This window comes from Bufo gargarizans, chromosome 7, assembly GCF_014858855.1.
Source record: "Bufo gargarizans isolate SCDJY-AF-19 chromosome 7, ASM1485885v1, whole genome shotgun sequence".
In the NCBI taxonomy this organism is placed as follows: Eukaryota; Metazoa; Chordata; class Amphibia; order Anura; family Bufonidae; genus Bufo; species Bufo gargarizans.
The window spans coordinates 67,835,833-67,859,907 of NC_058086.1; the positions used below are offsets into that span (position 1 = coordinate 67,835,833).

Genomic DNA, 24,075 nt, shown 5'->3' on the forward strand with positions numbered 1-24,075 from the left:
ATGTCCCGGTTGTGGAAATGTCATTGTGTTCCTTATATTTGAGCTCCTGCTGTGTGAACAGCTGCACCCACTTTTGATTTCAATTTATGGGAAGATTACAATTCATCACTCAGGAAAGTGCTTCCCATCTTTGCTGTTATTTTGGTCAAGGTCATTATTTTTTCCTCTTAATATCGCATTTTACTCAGATAGTGGACTTCTAAGCACATGCCGACACCCAAACATCTCATTTGGTTCCCAGACGCCAGCTCCCAAATTTTATGTACATTGAATTAAGTTCTCTGCTGAACAGACCAGAGACACATAGCCAATTATTTCTTTTCACTTGGGATGTTCACATTTATAATAAGACTTATTAACATAATTATTAAGGTAATTATCTGTGTTAATACAGAACAGCACCTGTTGTTATGCAATAAGATAGAATGACCATAATTAAGCAGATGTGCCACCAGCTCGTCGCTGGAATTTGACAAAATTGTACAATATAATGGAGTACTAATAGGATTATTGTTGATGATCAAATACATTCAGACATACGTTTTTGGTGTAGAAATTTACAGGATGTGAGCGCCATCTAGTGTTTGGTTGAATGACATCGATTTAGAGAAAAAAAAATTACTTCCCACAAGTAATTTTAAGTTATGAAGCAATAGTCTACTAGTTATTAGGGTTGTCATGATAAAATTTAAATTTGATTTTGATACCATAAAAAAGTATCGCGATACTCGATACCATTAGATACAACGTGAAAAAAATAAACCACCAAAAAAGCTGCGTGCATTCCACATTTTACGTAACGTCCGGCCCATAATAGAACAGTCCTATCCTATTTTTTGGGGGGACACTGTAACTAAAAATGGCCAATTGCGCGTTTTTTTGTTTTTTTTTCTGTCACAGTTTTCACTGCATAGTAGATATTTTTTTATATTTTAACAATTCAGCCTTTTTTATTGCATTTATATTTTTATATGTAAAATTGGGAAAGGGTGAGATTAAAATTTTTTATATTTTGGTGTTTTATTTAATTTTTTTACTTTAGCCACCATAGGGGGCTAGAACCCTTGTCCTATTCACCCTAATAGAGCTCTATTAGGGTGTATAGGACGTTACACTGTCCCTGCTGCCCTGTGCTACTGAACATGATTATAATACTGAGGAGGAGGTGGCTGTGGACCACCAATGAATATAACTTACCCCTAAATACAAATGTATGCTCGGTCGGGTGCTAGCCTCAATGACAGGCCACGTCGATCTACGGTAATTAACCCCTCAGATGTGCCCTATCATTGAGGCCAGGTATGTGATACAGCCGGCACCAGCGCATACATTTGTATTTTGGGGTGAATTATATTCATTAATAGCACAGTGATTACGCCCCCTCCCCTCTCTTTTCATTGGTGGCAGCTGCTGCGTCACAGTACGGAGGGAGAGACTACTGCTGAGGAGAACATGGCGTGCACTGGAGTGCCTAGTATCGATCCGCGTCTAAAAGTTTTGATTGGGTATTGAAAACTCGATACCCGATGCAATCCTAGTAGATATAATATAAAAAGCAGGAGATGCAACACCCAGGGCCCTGTGCACTGGTACTGAAGTACTGGCCATAAGATGCATGAGAGACCAGCCTCCTGCACATGACCGGATCCATTTTGTGATCTTCAAAATACGGCTACCTTCCGTGTGCAAGCCGCATTTTTCACAATCCCATTTACAGAAATGTCTATTCATGTCTGCAAAACGGACAAGAATAGGACATGTTCAATAATTTGCGGGAGGTGCTAATGGGGGCATTATTAATTCTGGGGGCACTAATGGAGGTATTACTATTACCGAGGGCACTAATGGGAGCATTATTAATTCTGGGGGCGCTTATGGGGGCATTATTAATTCGGGGGGGGGGGCACCAATGGAGGCATTACTATTACTGGGCGAATATGCATTCTGGGGGGCAGTAATTGAGGCATTGATATTATTGGGGGGCACTATTAATACTGGGAGCCACATTGTGACATAGCGACTTAACACCGCCACCACCACCACCACAGCCCAGAACCAAACTCACTTTGGAGTGTGGCTTAATTTGGTCTGTATTTTTTGCTGGGAAAAGTGGCAACTGAAACCCAGCAGTGATGTCACAATAGCTTACCTGACTGAACGACATCTGTGATGTCACAGCAGTTACATGAGTAAACCCCCTTATAACATTACAAGCTATATTGGTACACACCAGGAGCTGACTGTTTACCTGATACAGCCCACTTGTGATGTCACAGTAACTTTCCTGAAAGCCATTGTGATCTCACTGTAAGCCAGTGATTCAGATCTCTGATGTCATAGCAGCTGAAAGCTGCTTTTCTGTCACAGAAGCTTACCTGACTAAAAACCACATGCGATACAAGTAGCTTACTAAAGGGAAATCTGCTAAAGACACTACGGCAGATTGCCAGACATTTCTGATGTCACGGCTATTGGCGGACTTACAGTGGATATAAAAAGTCTACACACCCCTGTTAAATGTCAGGTTTCTGTGATGTAAAAAAAATGAGACAAAGATAAATCATTTCAGAACTTTTTCCACCTTTAATGTGACCTATAAACTGTACCACTCAATTGAAAAACAAACTGAAATCTTTTAGGTGGAGGGAAGAAAAATAAAATAAAAAAATAATGTAGTTGCATAAGTGTGCACACCCTCGTATAACTGGGGATGTAGCGGTGTTCAGAATTAAGCAATCACATTCACAATCCTGTTAAATAGGAGTCAGCATACACCTGCCATAATTTAAAGTGCCTCTGATTAACCCCAAATAAAGCTCAGCTGCTCTAGTTGGTCTTTCCTGAAATTTTCTTAGTCGCATCCCACAGCAAAAGCCATGGTCCACAGAGAGCTTCCAAAGCATCAGAGGGATCTCATTGTTAAAAGGTATCAGTCAGGAGAAGGGTACAAAAGAATTTCCAAGGCATTAGATATACCATGGAACACAGTGAAGACAGTCATCATCAAGTGGAGAAAATATGGCCCAACAGTGACATTACCAAGAACTGGACGTCCCTCCAAAATTGATGAAAAGACGAGAAGAAAACTGGTCTGGAAGGCGACCAAGAGGCCTACAGCAACATTAAATGAGCAGCAGGAATAACTGGCAAGTACTGGTTGTGTGGCACATGTGACAACAATCTCCCGTATTCTTCATATGTCTGGGCTATGGGGTAGAGTGGCAAGATGAAAGCCTTTTCTTATGAAGAAAAACATCCAAGCCAGGCTACATTTTGCAAAAACACATCTAAAGTCTCCCAAAAGCATGTGGGAAAAGGTGTTATGGTCTGATGAAACCAAGGTGGAACTTTTTGGCCATAATTGGCCCCAAAACAACACTGCACATCACCAAAAGAACACCATACCCACAGTGAAGCATGGTGGTGGCAGTATCATGCCAAGGGGCTGGTTTTCTTCAGCTGGAACTGGGGCCTTAGTTAAGCTAGAGGGAATTATGAACAGTTCCAAATACCAGTCAATATTGGCACAAAACCTTTAGGCTTCTCCTAGAAAGCTGAACATGAAGAGGAATTTCATCTTTCAGCATGACAACTACCCAAAGCATACATCCAAATCAACAAAGGAATTAAGATTAAAGCAGATTAAAGTTTTGGAATGGCCCAGCCAAAGCCCAGACCTGAATCTTTGAAAATCTGTGGGGTGATCTGAAGAGGGCTGTGCACAGGAGATGCCCTCGCAATCGGACAGATTTGTAGTGTTTTTGCCAAGAAGAGTGGGCAAATCTTGCCAAGTCAAAATGTGCCATGCTGATTGATTCATACCCAAAAAGACTGAGTGCTGTAATACAATCAAAAGGTGCTTCGACAAAGTATTAGTTTATGGGTGTGCACACTTATGCAACCATATTATTTTATTTTTATATTTTTTTCTTCCCTCCACCTAAAAGATTCCAGTTTGTTTTTCGATTGAGTTGTACAGTTTATAGGTCACATTTAAGGTGGAAAAAGTTCTGAAATTATTTATCTTTGTCTCATTTTTTACATCACAGAAACCTGACATTTTAACAGGGGTGTGTAGACTTTTTATATCCACTGTATATCTAAAGAGCTTATTGGGCATTGGGCAAATGTCAGCAGAGGCCCTCTGACAATATTTGGAGTGATAATCCAACAGTGATGTCACAGCTGCTTACACGTGCCTTCCACCATGCTGAAACACATGCATTCCAACAGTTCCAGATTTCGGCCATAGTTCTGTCACTGGATGGCAGATGCAGGACCCAGATACAGTTGAATACAATGGTGAAGCAGGGAGCCATCAGCTCCCTGCTTTACCATTCTCCCTTTGACCTCGACCATAGGCAATGCAACGCAATGCAGTGACATTATCACCATTAGCACCTGCTGTGCTGAGCCAAGTTATGATCGCTTCATTGCTGGAATTGGGCTAGACGCACGCGTATTACTTTTTTTTTTTTTTTTAATCAGATCTTTTTTTATTGAAAAATTTATAATGTAAATACACATTATTACATGTCACAAACAAAGATGACAGAGACATATTATCCAGCAAGGCTGGTAAAAACAGGGTACCAAGCCATGTGTAATAATCAAATTTCAACCCAACCCCCCATCCCCACCCATCCCGCCCCACCCTAACCTGCACAATACGAAGGAGCACTATTATATTCCTATTCAGACGTCGAAACGACAGCCACGGTTCCCATAATTTTTCAAATTTTGCTGGGCATCCACGCTTCTGGTACACCATCCGCTCATAGCTTAACATCGTGTCAACAGTACTTAAGAATTCGCCTAGGGTTGGCGGCGCTGTCTGTATCCAATGTAGGGCGATTAACTTTCTAGCAACATATAACACTCTACCTATAGCTATTTTATGCACCTGACTAGTGGCCAATTCAGAGACGTATCCCAACACACACACTTTCGGGTCAGGCGGTATCCGTACCTTGTAAACGTCCTGTATTGTCTGAGATACCATCTCCCAGTATCTCCCTAGCCTCTCGCACGTCCACATCATATGCAACAAATCTGCAGAAACCATAGAGCACCTTGGACATTCATCCGTGGGTCTAAACCCTATGCGAAACAAAAAAAACGGTGTCTTGTAGACCCTATGGACAATGAACAGCTGCGAGAGTTTACGCCCTTCACTCAAGGAAGAGAGAGGTATCGCCTCCAGTATGTCAGACCATTGGTCATCAGTTAGCTCTACCAACATCCTTCTCCCATTTACCTTTAGCCGCAAGCGGATGTGACAGTAGAAACTTATCAAGCAACAGCTTGTATATACAGGAGATCATACCTCTCCTTGCCCCCCTGGACAGAATCTGGTGCAATGCAGCATCTCTCCCTGCCACCACAGTCACGCCTCTAAATGTGGAGTTGTACGCGTGTCTCACCTGAAGATATTTATAAAAGTGTGTTCTAGGTAGTTCATACAGCTCCTGAAATCTGGTAAAGGACATGAACTTCTTTTCTTCCAGAAGGTGGCCTAACCTCAGAATACCCTTCCTTTTCCACTGCCCCAAAATCAGACAGAGAGGAATTCCGGCAGCACGGGATTGTCCCACAATGGAGTGTATTCCGTATTGCCGACAACCCCCCTCAGTAGCTTAACCCTGTTCCACACGGAGTGCATCAAGTATCCCAAATCTCCCAACAGACCATTCTTCCCGGCCCCTCTAGTCTCAAGGATCAGCAATAGGTCCTTAGATGACAAGCAATGATTAAACAACTGACACGACACCTCACTCGACTCCAGTTATATCCACCCTTTAAAATGTTGGCATTGTGCAGCCAGGAGTATACCCAGGGATTTGGCACTGCAAGGCCCCCTTCCGTCTTAGGATATTGCAGCGTTTCGAGCTTAATTCTCGGTTGCCTCTTCCGCCATATGAGCTCCCTGAAAGTAGCATTGATTGGATCAAATTTGGACTTTGACAGCCAGACCGGGGAGTTATGTAGAATATAGAGTAGCTGAGGCATCAACACCATTTTAATGAGATTGGCTCTTCCCACCACCGACAGGTACAGTTTACACCATGCCTTAGCTTTATTTCGAAATTTAATAACCAGCGGGTCAAAGTTAAGGCGCACAAAGTCCCGGATCCTAGGGGATATATGGATACCCAAATACTTAAAGGTCGCTACACATGGAATACTTCTGTCTCGCACTGTCTGCGATTGCCCTGTGCCCGTCAAGCAGCATAATTGCCGATTTACTCCAGTTAATAGTCAGACCCGACATGGCCCCGAAGCAGTCAATAATTTTCATAGCCGCTTCCAAAGATGGACCAGTGTCCCCCAGAAAAAGCAAAGTGTCGTCTGCATACATCGCCACTTTATTATTAACTGTTCCATACTGGAACCCCCGAATGTCCAGTGACTTACGAATCGCTGCGGCTAACGGCTCAATCGCTACTGCAAATAGCAGAGGCGACAGCGGGCACCCCTGTCTAGTACCCCGGCCCAAGCAGAACTTGGGGAGACACCCCTCCATTCGCCCTGACACATGCTTTGGGATTAGAGTATAGCACCCGGACCCAGGATATATACTTATCTCCAAACCCCATATATGCCATAACTCTCCACAGGAATCGCCACTCAATGCTGTCAAAGGCCTTGGCCGCGTCTAAAGAAAGGATAGCTCTATCTCCAACATTTTCAGCTGGAAGTTGAATACTGGCAAACACTCTTCTGATATTAATTGACGTTGATTTCTGAGGCATGAAGCCGGTCTGGTCAGAGTGTATGATAGACAAAATCACTTTAGACAGACGCATGGCCAATACCTTTGCAAGCAACTTCACGTCAGTGGAGAGTAACGATATCGGTCTATATGAGTCAGGGAGAGAGTGATCCTTGTCCGGCTTAGGAATGACTACTATTAATGCCTCCTGCATAGACGGAGGCAGCACCCCCCTCTCCTTGGAATAATTGAATACCTTCAGAAGTTCCGGGAGTAACACATCCGCAAAGGTCTTATACACTTCCGCCGGGAGCCCATCTAAACCCGGAGCCTTGTCGTTAGCCATAGCTGCCAGCGCCGCCCTCAACTCTTCTAGCTCAATCGGCTCCTCTAACCGCATACTGTCTTCCCTGGAGAGCTTAGGGAGATTCAATGTAGTTAAAAATGCGTCAATATCCTCTTCCGAACATGTCACCTTAGGAGCATACAGAGAGGAATAAAAATAGTTCAGTATATTCAAAATGTTATCAGTATCTCGCCTCAGGACTCCACCAGCATCTAACAGGCCAGGTATACATTGAGACCCTTGCTGCGCTCTCGCGATAACCGAGAGCATATGGCCCACACACTCCCCTTCAGTAAAAAACTGCTGCCTATAAAACAGTCGTTTCCTCTCTGCTACTTCCAAGAGGTGACACCTCAGCTCCTCCTGCCTGATCTTTAAGGCATTGCTTGTTAGGTTAGATGGATTTAACCCAAAGGCTTCCTCCGCTAGCTTCATGTTATCAACGCGTATTACTTTTATCATTTCTAAATACTATATTGTGAGGAGCGCACTAAGAACACATCACTATTGTAATGGGGCATTAAGGGAGCAACACGATTATGAGGGGGCACTAAGAGGGCTTCACTATTATGAGGGGCACTAGGATCATAAATACTGTAAGGGTGCTCTAAGAAGGCATCATTGCTCTGAGGGGGCACAAAGGTGGCATTATCTCATTAGGGGCACATAAGAACACCAAGCAAAATTGGACATACAATGCATTCGGAAAGTCTTCAGACCCTTTAACTTTTTTCACATTTTCTGATGTAGCAGCTTTGTGCTAAAATAAAAATCAATCATTCCTCCATCAATCTGCACTCAATACTCCAGAATGAAAAAGAGAAAACAGAGCAAATTTATTAAAAAGGAAATACTAACATTTCGCATGGATATAAGTACTCAAACCTCTTGCTGTGAGACATGACCTTTAGCTCTGGGGCCTCCCATTTCGTTTCATCATCTTTGAGATGTTTCAACACCTTGATTGAAATCCACCTGTGGTAAATTCAGTTAATTGGATATGATTTGGAAAGACACCCCCTGTCTAAGTTCTCCCAGCTGACAATGCATCAGAGCAAACACCAAACCATGAGGAGGAAAGAACTGCCTGCAAAGCTCAGGGACAGGATTGTGTGGAGGAAGAGATCTTCAGAAGGGTACAAAAATGTCTGCTGCACAGAAGGTTCCCAAGAGCACACTGGTCTCAATAATTCTTACATGGAAGAAGTTTGGAACAACCATGGCTCCTCCTAGAGTTGGCGCCCCACCAACCTAAGTAAACGGGGGAGAAGAGCTTTGGTAAGAGAGGTGACCAAGAACCCAATAGTCATTCTGGCTGAGCTCCACAGATCCTGTGTGCAGATGTGTGAAACTTCCAGGTCAGCCATCACTTCAGCATTTGACCAATCTGGACTTTATGGCAGAGTGGCCAAAAAGAAGCCTCTCCTCAGTAAAAGACACATAAAAAAAGCATCTAAAGGACTCTCAGATTGTGAGAAACAAGACTCTCTGGTCTGATGAAACCTAGATTCAATTTTTTGGCAAAATTCTAAGCGTCATATCTGGGAGAAACCAGCCACTGCTCATCACCTGCCCAATACTATCCCTACAGAGAAGCATAGTGGTGGCAGCATCATGCTGTGTAGGTGTTTTTCAGCGGCTGGTACAAGGAGACTGGTCAGAATGAAGAGGAAGCAAAGTACAGAGATATTCTTAATGAAAACCAGATGCAGAGTGTTCTGGACCTCCAGCTGGACCAAAGGCTCACTTTCCAATCAGACAATGACCCAAAGCACTCAGCCAAGACAACACATGAGTTGCTTAGGGAAAACTCTGAGAATGTCCATGAGTGGCCCAGCCAGAACCCCGACTTGAACCCAATCAAATATTTCTATAGAGACCTGAACTTAGATGTCCACTGATGGTCCCCATCGAAACTGAAAGAGCTTGGGAGGATCTGCAAAGAAGAATGGCAGCCAGACCACATACAATACACACTGTATACAGCCAGACTACATACAATACACACTGTATACAGCCAGACCACATACAATACACACTGTATACAGCCAGACTACATACAATACACACTGTATACAGCCAGACCACATACAATACACACTGTATACAGCCAGACTACATACAATACACACTGTATACAGCCAGACCACATACAATACACACTGTATACAGCCAGACTACATACAATACACACTGTATACAGCCAGACCACATACAATACACACTGTATACAGCAAGACCACATACAATACACAGGGCCGTCTTTGCCGCAGGGCAAAAGGGGCAGCTGCCCCGGGCCCAGTTGCTCCTGGGGGCCCAAGGGAGCTCCGTTTCCTGAGTCCCGACTCCCAGTCCCACATCCCATTCTGATTCACACACTATGTGCAGCAGCGCCAGCAGCAGTCTTCACAACAACTTACAAGCGCTGGCTGCGCTGCTTAGCAAGCACGTCGGCGCCCCCCCCCCCCCCCCCCCCCCGCCGTCACGTGGTAAAAGGGGGTGTGTGTGTGTGTGACTCACTGTCCGCAGCCTGGGGTGGCGCCACGGCAGAGCAGCCAGGCCAGCAGCAGGGAGTCCAGGGACTAAGCCTCCGGTTCTGAGCTAAAAGGATTGGGTGGTGAGTGACTCACTCACCTAGTACCTACCTTACACAGCCAGACCTGAGACCTGCCACTGCCGCGCCAGGAGGGGAGGTGGTAGGTAAAGCAAAAAGCAGCACGCATATTGATTTTATTTTATATTAGAAATTTAGGCCAGTCAGTCAGGTCACCCCGAATTAATAATTAACCCCAGATGATCAGATCCATTCATAAATTAGTGGGGGATAGAGACAGACAGGCGGCCCCGGGAGACATAAGGGGTTGGGTTCGGTTCTCTGTCTGCAGTCTGCTGCTGAACTGGGGCCCCACCACCGGCCACATTTACTAATCTTTGCTCAGGGTCAGGGGGGCCCTCATGGTGTGGACTGACTGGTCATTTTCACTAAGGAAGAATAGTTTAACCATTTATATGCAAAAGAGAGAATAAGAAGTCAGCTCCAATCAGATATCAATCTGCACAAAGACAAGAGTCTAGTTGGTCTATGTGCAGATATCTGATTGGAGCTGACTTCTTATTTTCTCTTTTGCACATAAATGGTTAAACTATATTCCTTAGTAAAAATGACCAGTCCACACAACACTATGAGGGCCCCCTGAGCAAAGATTAGTAAATGTGGCCCCAGCCCACAGTTAAGCAGACAGAGAGAAGCCCTTATGTCTCTCGTCTCTTTAATAATCCACCAGTAATTTAAATAACCCCATTAGTGGGGGATTATTATAGAGACGGGAGACATAAGGGGTTGGGTTCTCTCTGACTGCTGAACTGTGGCCTGGGGCCACCCGGCCGGCCACATTTACTAATCTTTGCTCAGGGGGGCCCTCATGGTGTGGTGTGGAGTGGTCATTTTTACTAAGGAATAAAGTTTAACCGTTTATGTGCAAAAGAGAAAAAAAAAGTCACTAAGTCAGCTCCAATCAGATATCTGCACATAGACCAAGAGCTGACTTAGTGACTTCTTTTTTTCTCTTTTGCACATAAACGGTTAAACTTTATTCCTTAGTAAAAAATGACAGTCCACACTACTCCATGAGGGCCCCCTGAGCAAAGGGCTACACCAGCCATAGCAACGCCACTGCCTCTATCTGTAAGTCGCTGGAGTCCACGGCCGGCTCGCTTTTCTGAAGGAAGTGGAACTGTGAACTGTCTGAACTCTGAATTATTATTTTTTGTGTGTGTTGTGGTGGAGGGCGTGATTGCATGCTAGGGTGTGTGACGGCGGGATCCAGGGGGCCCAAGTTAATTCTTGCCCAGGGTCCAATCAATATTAAAGACGGCCCTGACAATACACACTGTATACAGCCAGACCACATACAATACACACTGTATACAGCCAGACCACAAACAATACACACTGTATACAGCCAGAACACATACAATACACACTGTATACAGCCAGACCACATACAATACACACAGTATACAGCCAGACCACATACAATACACACTGTATACAGCCAGACTACATACAATGCACACTGTATACAGCCAGACTACATACAATACACACTGTATACAGCCAGACCACAAACAATACACACTGTATACAGCCAGACCACATACAATACACACTGTATACAGCCAGACCACATACAATACACACTGTATACAGCCAGACCACATACAATACACACTGTATACAGCCAGACCACATACAATACACACTGTATACAGCCAGACCACATACAATACACACTGTATACAGCCAGACCACATACAATACACACTGTATACAGCCAGACCACATACAATACACACTGTATACAGCCAGACCACATACAATACACACTGTATACAGCCAGACCACATACAATACACACTGTATACAGCAAGATCACATACAATACACACTGTATACAGCCAGACCACATACAATACACACTGTATACAGCCAGACCACATACAATACACACTGTATACAGCAAGACCACATACAATACACACTGTATACAGCAAGACCACATACAATACACACTGTATACAGCCAGACCACATACAATACACACTGTATACAGCCAGACCACATACAATACACACTGTATACAGCCAGAACACATACAATACACACTGTATACAGCCAGACCACATACAATACACACTGTATACAGCCAGACCACATACAATACACACTGTATACAGCCAGACCACATACAATACACACTGTATACAGCCAGACTACATACAATACACACTGTATACAGCCAGACTACATACAATACACACTGTATACTGTCAGAATACATACAATACACACTGTATACAGCCAGACCACATACAATACACACTGTATACAGCCAGACCACATACAATACACACAGTATACAGCCAGACTACATACAATACACACTGTATACAGCCAGACCACATACAATACACACTGTATACAGCCAGACCACATACAATACACACTGTATACAGCCAGACTACATACAATACACACTGTATACAGCCAGACCACATACAATACACACTGTATACAGCCAGACTACATACAATACACACTGTATACTGTCAGAATACATACATTACACACTGTATACAGCCAGACCACATACAATACACACTGTATACAGCCAGACCACATACAATACACACTGTATACAGCCAGACTACATACAATACACACTGTATACAGCCAGACCACATACAATACACACTGTATACAGCCAGAATACATACATTACACACTGTATACAGCCAGACCACATACAATACACACTGTATACAGCCAGACTACATACAATACACACTGTATACAGCCAGAATACATACATTACACACTGTATACAGCCAGACCACATACAATACACACTGTATACAGCCAGACTACATACAATACACACTGTATACTGTCAGAATACATACATTACACACTGTATACAGCCAGACCACATACAATACACACTGTATACAGCCAGACCACATACAATACACACTGTATACAGCAAGACCACATACAATACACACTGTATACAGCCAGACCACATACAATACACACTGTATACAGCCAGACCACATACAATACACACTGTATACAGCCAGACCACATACAATACACACTGTATACAGCCAGAACACATACAATACACACTGTATACAGCCAGACCACATACAATACACACTGTATACAGCCAGACCACATACAATACACACTGTATACAGCCAGACCACATACAATACACACTGTATACAGCCAGACTACATACAATACACACTGTATACAGCCAGACCACATACAATACACACTGTATACAGCCAGACTACATACAATACACACTGTATACTGTCAGAATACATACATTACACACTGTATACAGCCAGACCACATACAATACACACTGTATACAGCCAGAATACATACATTACACACTGTATACAGCCAGACCACATACAATACACACTGTATACAGCCAGACTACATACAATACACACTGTATACTGTCAGAATACATACATTACACACTGTATACAGCCAGACCACATACAATACACACTGTATACAGCCAGACTACATACAATACACACTGTATACAGTCAGACTACATACAATGCACACTGTATACAGCCAGACTACATACAATGCACACTGTATACAGCCAGAATACATAGAATACACACTATATACAGTCAGACTACATACAATGCACACTGTATACAGCCTGACATGACAGAATGCCACAATTCCTCACACGCCAGGATCGCTCCCTCCTAGGCGACACCTGCTGGACGCAGCCCGTATTACAGGCCGCTGTGACGTGGGGACCCACTTTCACTTTGTTTGGCAAGGACTTTGACACGTAATTCGGGGCATGAAGTGACATCCCGGGACACGAGCGATGATCCCCCGGTACCGGACATGTGAGTATTTAACAACCAGCCACGATATGACCTGACAGTGGGGCGGAAGTGGAGCTTTCGCGGGATTCGTCAAATAACATTGGAGTGCGTTACCGGACAGTTTACAGTTACATTGGCGCATTAATGATGTTTAACCCTTCAATATCCATTCAGAAAGTTGCAATCGTGTAGTTTCCACCTGTTGGGGGGGAAGGTGGGAAGTGATACGATGTCATGGAGCTCGACCTGCGGGCGGCGCACTCACTCCTGTACATAGGGCAGGCCTGGCATCAGGACTGAGAGCCCGGGGCAGCACTGGCATCAGGAGTGAAAACCCAGGGCAGGACTGGCATCAGGACTGAGAGCCCAGGGCAGGACTGGCATCAGGACTGAGAGCCCAGGGCAGGACTGGCATCAGGAGTGAAAACCCAGGGAAGGACTGGCATCAGGACTGAGAGCCCAGGGCAGGACTGGCATCAGGACTTGTGGTAAAGGACAACTAACTGCAAAAAGCCAGAAGCAAAACTAGTGAAGCTGATTTCTTATGGCAACCAATCAAATTTCAGCTTCTAAGCCCTTTGGAAACCGAAAGCAGCAATCTAATTGGTTGCTAGGGGCAACTCCAGCTCCGAGTCCTGTGATAATCAGGTTAGGGTGTCCCCATATCACCAGTGGTAGAACATGATGCCCTGCACTGTAGTCGCTGAATTAAAGGGGTTATTGGGTTATTTCATTTTTTATAAAACGGCAAGGAGGCTAGCCTGTGTCAGCATGATCAACCCTATTAAACCAGGCATAATGTGTGGTAGGGTTTGATCATGCGGAGTGTATATTTCTTCTCTATCTCTAGGGTCAATAAGTGCCGACATATAGTAATTTTTATATTTATGTCAATTATGTGTTTGGAGCACCAGGGGGCTGGCCATAGCGCTAGGAGCATCGGTAGAGCAATGCCCCCTGTGCTGTCTGGACTCCCCTCTCTGTCCCCGTGTTCTCGCAGCAGCGCTGAGACTCGATGGGGCACATTTACTAAGACCGGCTTTTCATGCTGGCTTTAGTTTCCCCCTGGCGCTGCCGTTAGACTCTATGATGAGACATGCACCTAGTCATAAATTAGGCGCACCTGTGGCAGTCCTTGCACCTGCTTTTTGCTAATATTTGCACCTGAGGCGTAAGTGTTAGTAAATTTGCCGGGGCGGGAGTCCCGCCCTGTCACGCCCTGCTGGTGGATACAGGATAAAACCAGCCAAGCGACTAAAAATATTTTACGCATAAAATAGCCGCAAGTCTGTTAGTAAATGTGCCCCAGTGTCCTAGGATTTCTGTGGAAAAATCATATGCAACAAAATACGATAAGTAGTAACACGGATTTTGGTGCAGGAACGCACGGAAACTCGTGTGGAATTTCTGCAAGGCTACCTGCACACACTCCATGAGATCTGCACCAGAATTGCATTAAAAAACGCACATAAATCCACACTATTCTTGTGCTATTTGGCCCTTTTTTGTGTGGATTTTCTGCTTGTTAAAGTCTATGGGGAAAACCCCTCCACAAAAAGGTGCGGAATTTCACAAACAATTGACATCTGTGGATTTCAAAATCCTCAGCATGTCACCATCTGTCCAGAAGGAAAAGGCAAATGGGGTCACCAAACTGGTGTAATGTAGAACTGGCTTAGTTGCCCATAGCAACCAATCAGATTCCACCTTTCATTTTTCACATGAGCTCTGACAGATGAAAGGTAGAATCTGATTGGTTGCTATGGGCAACTAAGCCAGTTGTACTTTACACCAGTTTTGACAAGGCTAGGGCTACACGACGACATGTGTTGTGCGAAAATTTTTATAATGATAGTCTATGGTGTCGCACTGTGACATGCTGCGACTGAGACCTGACAGTAGCAAAAAATCCATCCAAGATGGCGACTGTCGCGTTGCAGTATGTGGCAGTGCAACACCTTAGACTATTATTATAAAAACTTTTGCGCGACACATGTCGTCGTGTAGCCCTAGCCTAGGTCTCCCCCATTGTGTGCAAGTAGCTTAAGGGCTCATTCACACAATTGCATCCGTTTTGTGGTCTGCAAATCGCAGATCCCCTCCGAGCGCATGTTGCCATTTTTTTCACACTGCTCTACAAATGTCCTATCCTTGCCCGCAAAATGGACAAGAATAGCACATGTTCTATTTCTTTGTGGGTGCCACGGAACCCACACATGGATGTGTCTTTTTGCGTCTCTTGCGGTCCCACTGAAATGAACGGGTCCGCATTTTAGCGGATTGGATGCGGACAGAAACTACTGTCGTGTGCATGAGCCCTAAGGACGATTCTTGCTCTGCCAGGCCTGGACCTGCCACATATAGCACGGTCGTCCATTCCCTTGAGTTGCTGGTACGTGATGCTGCATGTCCCTTTTAGGGCTTGTTCTCACGACCGTGTCGAGTTTTGCCGTCCGCAAATTGCGGATCCGCAAAACACGGATGTGCCTTCCCCAATTTGCGGAACGGACGGCCCTTTATAGAAATGCCTATTCTTGTCCGCAAAACAGACAAGAATAGGACATGACTCATAACTTTTGTGCACCACAGAATGAAGCGACGGATGCGGACAGCACACGGAGTGCTGTCCGCATCTTTTGCGGCCTCATAGAAGTGAATGGGTCCGCACCCAAGCCGCAAAAAATGCGGCTCGGATGCGGACCAAAACCACGGTTGTGTGAACGAGCTCTTAGGCGGTGTTTATTTTTCCGGTCTTTTGATCCGCCAGAAGAACAGAAAAAAACTTGAAAAAAATAGACCCTGTATTTTAATCATCTGATATGCTCATTTATGCACATTTTGCATCCGTTTTAGTCATTTCCGTCTGAGATCCTTCATGAAAAAATAATGGATTGTAGAACGGACATACGTTTTTTTTTTTTGCGGACCCATAGAAATGAATGACTAAAAATACATTCGTGTGAATGGGGTCTTAGTCTGACCTCGAGGGGTTGTTTTTTCGTTCGCATATTTACTCACACTGGTCTAATTTATTTGCGTATGAAAAATAGACGCATCTGTGCGGAGAAAAGTTGCATGTTTCCCTGAAAGTGCGACTTTTATTTAAAAAGTTGCATTTCCCTACTGAAAACAGGTGAAGAAAAGTACTCCAGCCCTGGAGTGGAGTAAAAATTAGACTGTTTTTGCGACAAATACAGACGTTAAAAAAAGGCACGCCTTTATAAATGGATCGGGAAAAAGTTGCAAAAGTTAGAAAATTTCTGAAGTAGGGCTTATGCAGACAACTGTATCTATTTTTTGTTACGCAAAACACGGATCCGCAAAAAACAAAAACAAACAAAAAAATGGATGACATCCATGTGACGTCCATGTTGCATCTGTTTTTTTTGCAGATCCATTGTAACAATGCCTGTCCTTGTCTGCAAAACGGACAAGAATAGGACATGTTCTATCCTTTTTTGTGGAACAGACATACGGACACAGAATGCGCACAGAGTCATTTCAGGTTTTTTTCAAGCCCCATTGAAATGAATGGTTCCATATACGGACCTGTAAAAAAACGCTACGGAAACTGAAGATAAATACATTCATATGCACTTCTAAAACCTCAAAATAGTCGAACAAGATGCAAAAGCCTCCAAAACAGGCGCACTTTCAGTAGTAAATACAACTAATAAAATTAGACTGTCTAAGGCCTCTTGCACATGACCGTATGTATTTTGTGTGTCCGCAAAAAACGGATCCGCAAAAAATACGGATAACATCCGTGTGCATTCCGTATTTTGCAGAACTGAACAGCTGGCCCCATATAGAACAGTACTATCCTTGTCTGGAATGCAGACAATAATAGGGCAACGTAAAAGGAATGCACACGGAGTACCTTCCATTTTTTTGCGGACCCATTCAAATGAATGGTTCTGTATACGGTCCGCAAAAAACGGAACGGACACAGAATTAAAATACGTTTGTGTGCAAGAGGCCTAAAACAGACACAAACACTATAGTAAATGTTGCCACTGGGTTCCATAGTCAGGTTTTTTGGAAAAAAAATCCAATCCTAAGGGCCCCTACACCCATGATGGAGGGCCCCTACACCCATAAATTAGCAATGGCATTTTTTTTTTACTATTTCCAGTCCCTCCCTCTCCTTGATTGACAGGCCCATGTGAGATGACTATGCAGGAACGTGTCCCTTTAAGGATTTGGTTTCATGGCTATATGACTCAAAAATATGTGCCACTTGTCAACAACTTGCTATCGCGCGACTATTCTAGAACTGTAATTTGGCTGTGAAAATACAAGAAAGTCACAGGCGAGTCACGTATCATGCGCGATTTCCATTAAAGTTAACGGCGGCTATTTAAAATACAGATCGATAAAGGCTAGTGTCACGCTTGCGTTGTTGTTTTCCGGTATGGAGATCCGGCAGAGGATCTCAATACCGGAAAAAAAATAACATTTCTGTTTAGTCCCCATGTATTCTGAATGGAAAGAGATCCGCTCAGGATGTCTTCAGTTCCAGCAGCACTCTGTTTTGTGACCGGATATAAAATCGAAACAAAAAAACGGATCCGGCACTGAATACAACTTAGGCTACATGCACACGACCGTATGTGTTTTGCGGTCCGAAAATTGCGGATACGCAAAAAAAAAAAAAGGATGACATTCTGTATGGCATTTGGTTTTTTTTGCAGATCCATTGTAATAATGCCTATCCTTGTGTGCAAACTAGAAAAAAAATCGGGCATGCACTTTTTTTTTTTTCCGGAGAAACGGAAACAAACAAGTTCGTGTGCATGTAGCCTAAGTCAATAGTGACGGATCAGTTTTAGGATCCTAAAAACCCGGATCCGTCACCCATTAACTTTCAATGCATTTAGTAACGGACCTTTTTTTTTCTCGTTTTGATTTCACACAACCACATCTGGCTATATGGCGACATTTGATATCATGTAACCAATTGTGTCGCAATGTGAGATGACGCGACAGTTGCAGAAAAATCGTACTTGGATGGATTTTTTGCGACGGTCGCGTCGCCGCAGGTAGCATGTCAAATTGCCACATTATAGAAACTGAAATGTCGCCGGACCCTAATTGGAGCCCGCTGTGGCTCATATGGCCGCACTGTATTCAACCGCAGTGCGTCCACATCGCAACTGCTGGCCAATAGCCGTAATTACCACTCTCAGAGGATTACGCACACAGCTTTCCCAGGCTCCTGAATGGTGACTGTGATGAATCCCACCCTCTCCTCATATCACGGCCTTACTAGGTAGACGCGCCATTCTGACACAGGGAGCTATAGTGGTAGCCATATTGGTGGTCACCCAGCTTTTCCAGAGACACCTGAGAAACACTAGCAGGACCCAGTGCTGTGAAGGTTAGAGAAAGGGGTTAATGCCAGCTGATCTTTCCAGTCATTCACTGGTGATGTGGGCGGCCAGACGGGCGAGGTTCAGTCACGTAAAGTGGAAGCTCTCCGCAGACACAAGGGGTTAAACCTCCCCAAATTTTGCCTCTGGCAGAGCAATGACTTGCAGGGAAGGGAAACCACCAGCAGAAATGCGGTTCCACCTTAAAAGCGGAGGGGAGTGCTCTCTGGGTGTAACCGGAGCTGCTGCTGTCACTGCCACTCTCACCACAGACATGGAGGAGGGACAGACAGACAGACAAACAAGGAAGGCCTCCACCTCCAGACTGCATTATCTACCAGGGGAGGTTGGAGCAGTTCCTAATCCCAGCATGTCAGGTCAGTGATCCCAGCCCACCTATGGCTCCCCTCGTGAGGCCCAGGCTCATCCTCTGCAGGCAGGAGGTGACGGTGACATTGGGTAACTTCATGAGTCCTGTAGATAACATTGTGCCCGTGGAACGTCATTACAAGAACCTCCATGTGAAAAACGAAAGCGGTTCAGTTATCGGTCAAGGGGTGATGTGAGGACAGGCTGGATGATGCCATAAATATGTGTGCCGCCACATTGCGCCAGGACTTTATGTCACAGCTGTCACCTGGGAAAGCTCCTCAGCTTCCAGCGCTCCCCGAAGGACGCGTCCGATGAGAAATTGTAGCCAGCTAGAAATATCTATTCCTTGTGTCGTTCATAATATTACAAGATCTGCAGCTGTTGGAAAACTACAACTCCCAGCTGCCAGGTCTTGCTGAGAGTTGTGCATTTGCTGCAGCTGGAGACAACAGTTTGGAGAACCCTGGAGTAGGCAATGGGGGTCATTTATGACATCGGATCTGACACATTTACCTGGAAGCAGAGGTAAAAGTGGAGTGAAAACTTCTCCAGTCAAGAGCTCGGGCTGCCGGAGGTGCGTGCCACAGATCCGGGGAATCCTCCGGCAGCACAGTCTTTGTAAATGACCCCCAATGACTTCTGGTGAAACGTGAAGGATTCACGGCCCAGATTTGCTAATGTGTCTGCGGCTATTCTCTATATGAAAAGAGGCGCAATTAAGGTACAACCATACCTGTGGCCCACGCGGCCATGTGGGCCACAGCTGGCTCTTGTTAACTAATTAGCCGGTCTGCATTGTGCGGTATTAAAGGTTCCATGCGGCCATTAACAATGCAGAGTGACTAGTGCAGTCTCAGCAGTACTTGACCGCAGTGTGGCATCGACAAGACCGCACTTTGTGGTCCTACCCTTAGACCATCTGCACGCGGGTGCGGGTGATGGCACATAAGATCTGCATGAATTTCCGTGCGGATTTATGTGTGTTTCTGCAGCATATCCGCACCATAAGGGCTCGTTCACACGGCTGTTGTTCTGGTCCGCATCCGAGCCGCAGTATTTTCAGCTCGTGTGCGGACCCATTCACTTCAATGGGGCCGCAAAAGATGCGGAACAGCCCTCCATGTACTGTCTGCATCCGTTGCTCCGTTCCGTGGTCCGCAGAAAAAATAAAACCTGTCCTATTCTTGTCCGTTTTGCGGACAAGAATAGGCAGTTATATCAATGGCTCTCCGTGCCGTTCTGCAAATTGTGGAACGCACACGGATGCTGCCCGTGTGCCTTCTGAAATTTTACGGAACGGAACAGCAGTACCCATTATAGAAATGCCTATTCTTGTCCGCAAAATGGATAAGAATAGGACATGCCTCATAATTTTTGCGGGGCCCATGGAACGGAGCAACGGATGGGGACAGCACACAGAGTGCTGTCTGCATCTTTTGCGGACTCATTGAAGTGAATGAGTCCGCACATGAGCCGCTAAAAATGCGGCTCGGATGTGGACCAAAACCACTGTCTTGTGAACGAGCCCTAAGCCGACCAATATTTGGGATAGAATCCGAGAAAATCGCCTGTCCCTACTCTGCATTTATTATCCAGCTGGAGCCCCTAGGGCAACATTTGCACAATTTTTAAGGTGGTTCGCACCATGCCCAGCAGTTTGCATTTGCAACAATTTTTTTAAAAAGTTCAACATTTGGTAAATTTGCTCAGATCTTGTGTTCTCCAAGAAAAAGAGCAAAGAGTTGCGTATTAAATAATGACACCCTATGTTTACGGCATCGATAGGGTCAGTACATCCGCCCCCTCTTTCCACATCTCCCATAGATTTATAGCCTCTGTTCCACACCTTCTTCTGGCCTGATTATAAAGGGGGCACTGAACCCCCTCCATAGTGATCGGTGGCCGTCCCGCTGCGGTGGTGGTCCTTCTCCATTGTGTGTTGAGCTGTGCTGTATATGTTTTTACGGTACTTTGTGCAGGTGTTGTATTTTACGGCCATTCATTTAGGGAAAGTTTTGCCACTAGAATCTATTTGCTAAGGGCAATTTGCAGTCCGCACCAACCGTAGGACCGTGGTATGCAGACACAGGACCGATTCACTTGAATGGGGTCCGCGATCCGAATCAGACTGTAAAAAAGTAGTGCATGCACTCCTTTTTTGCGGTGCGGAGGCACGGACAGAAAGCGCTGTTTGCAGGCCGCAATACGGGTACGGCCGTGTGCATGGGTTCCCTCGGGCGGTGGTTCTTGCAGCTGCTTTCTTCTCCCCTCCCTTTTCCAATGTGACTTGATGGCTCTTGAGGTGTCTTCTCAGCTGCATGCTGGACAAGCCTTAGGTGCCTCCATCACACGGTCACACTGTGGGGGTTCAGATAACATATATTCCTTTCGGAAATTGATGTGGGTGTAAATGTGGAGTGTTTGGTGATATTACTTGTGCACTGTATGACTCCTTTTGGGCAAAGTGTGGCTGATTATTATTTTTTTTGACTCTTCTATGTTCGTGCCCATTGTGGGCATCTGTCAGCAAATTTGTACCTATGACACTGGCTGACCTGTTACATGTGCGCTCGGCAGCTGAAGTCATCTGTGTTGGTCCCATGTTCATATGTGCCCGCATTGCTGAAAAGAATTATGTTTTATTATATGCAAATTAGCCTCTAGGAGCAATGGGGGCGTTGTCATTACACCTAGGGGCTCTGCTCTCTCTCTGCAACTCTAGTCCTACTTGGGGTCCATTCACACGTCCGTAGTGTATTGCGGATCTGCAATACACCCGGCCGGTACCCCAGTAGAACTGCCTATTCTTGTCCGCAATTGCTGACAAGAATAGGACATGTTCTAGTTTTTTCCAGAGCCGCAGACCGGAAGATCAGGGGCGCACTCCGGAAATGCGGATGCGGACAGCACACTGTGTGCTGTCCGCATCCATTCCTGCCCTATAGAGAATGAATAGGTCCGCACCCGTTCCGCAATTTGCAAGGAATACAAAATATATTCGAAAAAGTCCCCTGTTTGTGTTCTCAGAGATCAGACATCTTCCTCTCCACGGAGGCTCCACTACCGTTCTGTTTACCAGAAGTCCCGAGCCCTGCCTCTAGGACCTTTGTTGTCTAATGATGGCCATTATATCCCCCATATGGGTTGTCAGTTGTCACACAGCATTTCCCAACTCCTGAATAGCCAATTTGTATGATCATCAGTATCTGATCGGTACGGGTCCGACACCTGGGACCCCCGGCAATCAGCGTTTCCTGTGAGCTCCGCTGCCTTCTCGCAGCTTACCAAACACAGCGCCGTATATTGTATCGCAGCTCAGGCCCTTTCACTTGAATGGGGGTCAGCTATGCCTAGGCCACATGAACGTGTCGTCACTGGCCTAGTCTAATTTTATTTTTTTATAATTCTAGTGATTGTCCAGGATTTTGATGTTGTTAGCCTATCCTCAGGAAAGGTCATCAGTTGTGTTAAGCGAAGCGAGCTTCGGATGCTTCATCCCAAGTCGCTTTGTTCAAAACGTTGGAATAATACTGTACGGAGATCGAAGCCGAGTTCGGTTCCAAGTGTTAAAGTGCTTTTCGACTTTAAAAATCAGCGACCGAAGTTATTCAGTGAAATCACGCGCGACTTCACGAATAACTAACTTCGGCTCATCGGAGCCCATACATTCTAATACTGTATGGAGACGGATCTCCGTACAGTATTATTCTGAAGTTTTGAACGAAGTTCTCTTCGCTCAACACTAGTCATCAGTATCTGATTGGTGGGGTCTGACTTTTGGGACCCCTGCTGATCGGCAGTTTGAAGAGGCTGTGGCGCTCCAGTAGGCGCAGCGGCCAGTGACATCACGCTCATCGGTCAGATCTCAGTTCTGTTCAAGTGAATGGTGCTGAACTGCCATACCAAGTACAGCCACTATACAAGGGATGGCGCTGTGCGTGGTAAGATGCACATTTCTAGATCTGTTATAAAAGGTAACAAATATGTCATACCATATCGCTAGATTCTACATTTACTGTTTATTCCGTGCCGGAGGTTCACTGCACCCACAGGCACAGAACGTCCTGATGTTCCTCTGATTCTTGTTTTGCACTTGTCTTCCATGATTTGAACCGGCGAAGGTCACGGGAGGCGTGCTGCGTGTAGAAACATAAGAGATCAGCCATCAGCTACCGGAATATAATGGGGCTTTGTGCATAGAAGCAATTCTGAGAGTTCCTTCCTCAGTCCTTTTCATGAATGAGGCCTTTTGTCTCCACTTGTGACACGGGCCACCGCCACTGCCCCAGCGAGGACTTCACCAGTCAGGCAGCCGTCGTATTAGTGTACCTTCACACTTGCGGCAGAGGATTCCGGCAGTCAGTTCCGGCAATCTGGACGCAAACGGATGGCATTTGTCAGACTGATCCGGATGCGGATCCGTCTGACAAATGCACCGAAATACCGAATCCGTCTCTCCGGTGTCATCTGGAAAAACGGATCCGGTATTTATTTATTTTTCATAAATTTTAAAGATCTGCGCATGCCGGACCGGAAGAACAGATCCGTCAATGCAGCAATTTTAATGCCGGATCCGGCATTCCGGCAAGCGTTCAGGATTTTTGGCCGGAGAGAAAAATATAGCATGCTGCGGTATTTTCTCCGGCCAAAAAACGTAAGAGGGACTGAACTGATGCCTCCTGAACGGATTACTCTCCATTCACACTGCATTAGGATAAAACTGATCAGTTTTTTTCCAGTATTGAGCTCTTGTGACGGAACTCAATACCGGAAAACGCTAGTGTGAAAGTACTAAGTGTAGGACCAGATGTGGCGTATTTCAGGTATATCTGCGACTT

General features: G+C 45.2%; 1 protein-coding gene across 2 annotated transcripts in view; it reads left to right on the forward strand.

Annotated features, from left to right (window-relative positions):
• Nucleotides 1-13,397: 13,397 nt before the first annotated feature.
• CARD19 (caspase recruitment domain family member 19) overlaps nucleotides 13,398-24,075 on the forward strand; it is a 39,904-nt gene continuing 29,226 nt past the window's right edge. Inside the window, exon 1 of one of the 2 annotated variants that reach the window (XM_044300851.1) lies at nucleotides 13,398-13,514. In XM_044300851.1, coding sequence (XP_044156786.1) covers nucleotides 13,493-13,514 — 22 coding nt within the window. In that variant the 5' untranslated portion in view covers nucleotides 13,398-13,492. Of the gene's footprint in view, nucleotides 13,515-19,108; nucleotides 19,243-24,075 lie in introns of those variants that run through there. The other variant, XM_044300850.1, reaches the window with a different exon arrangement.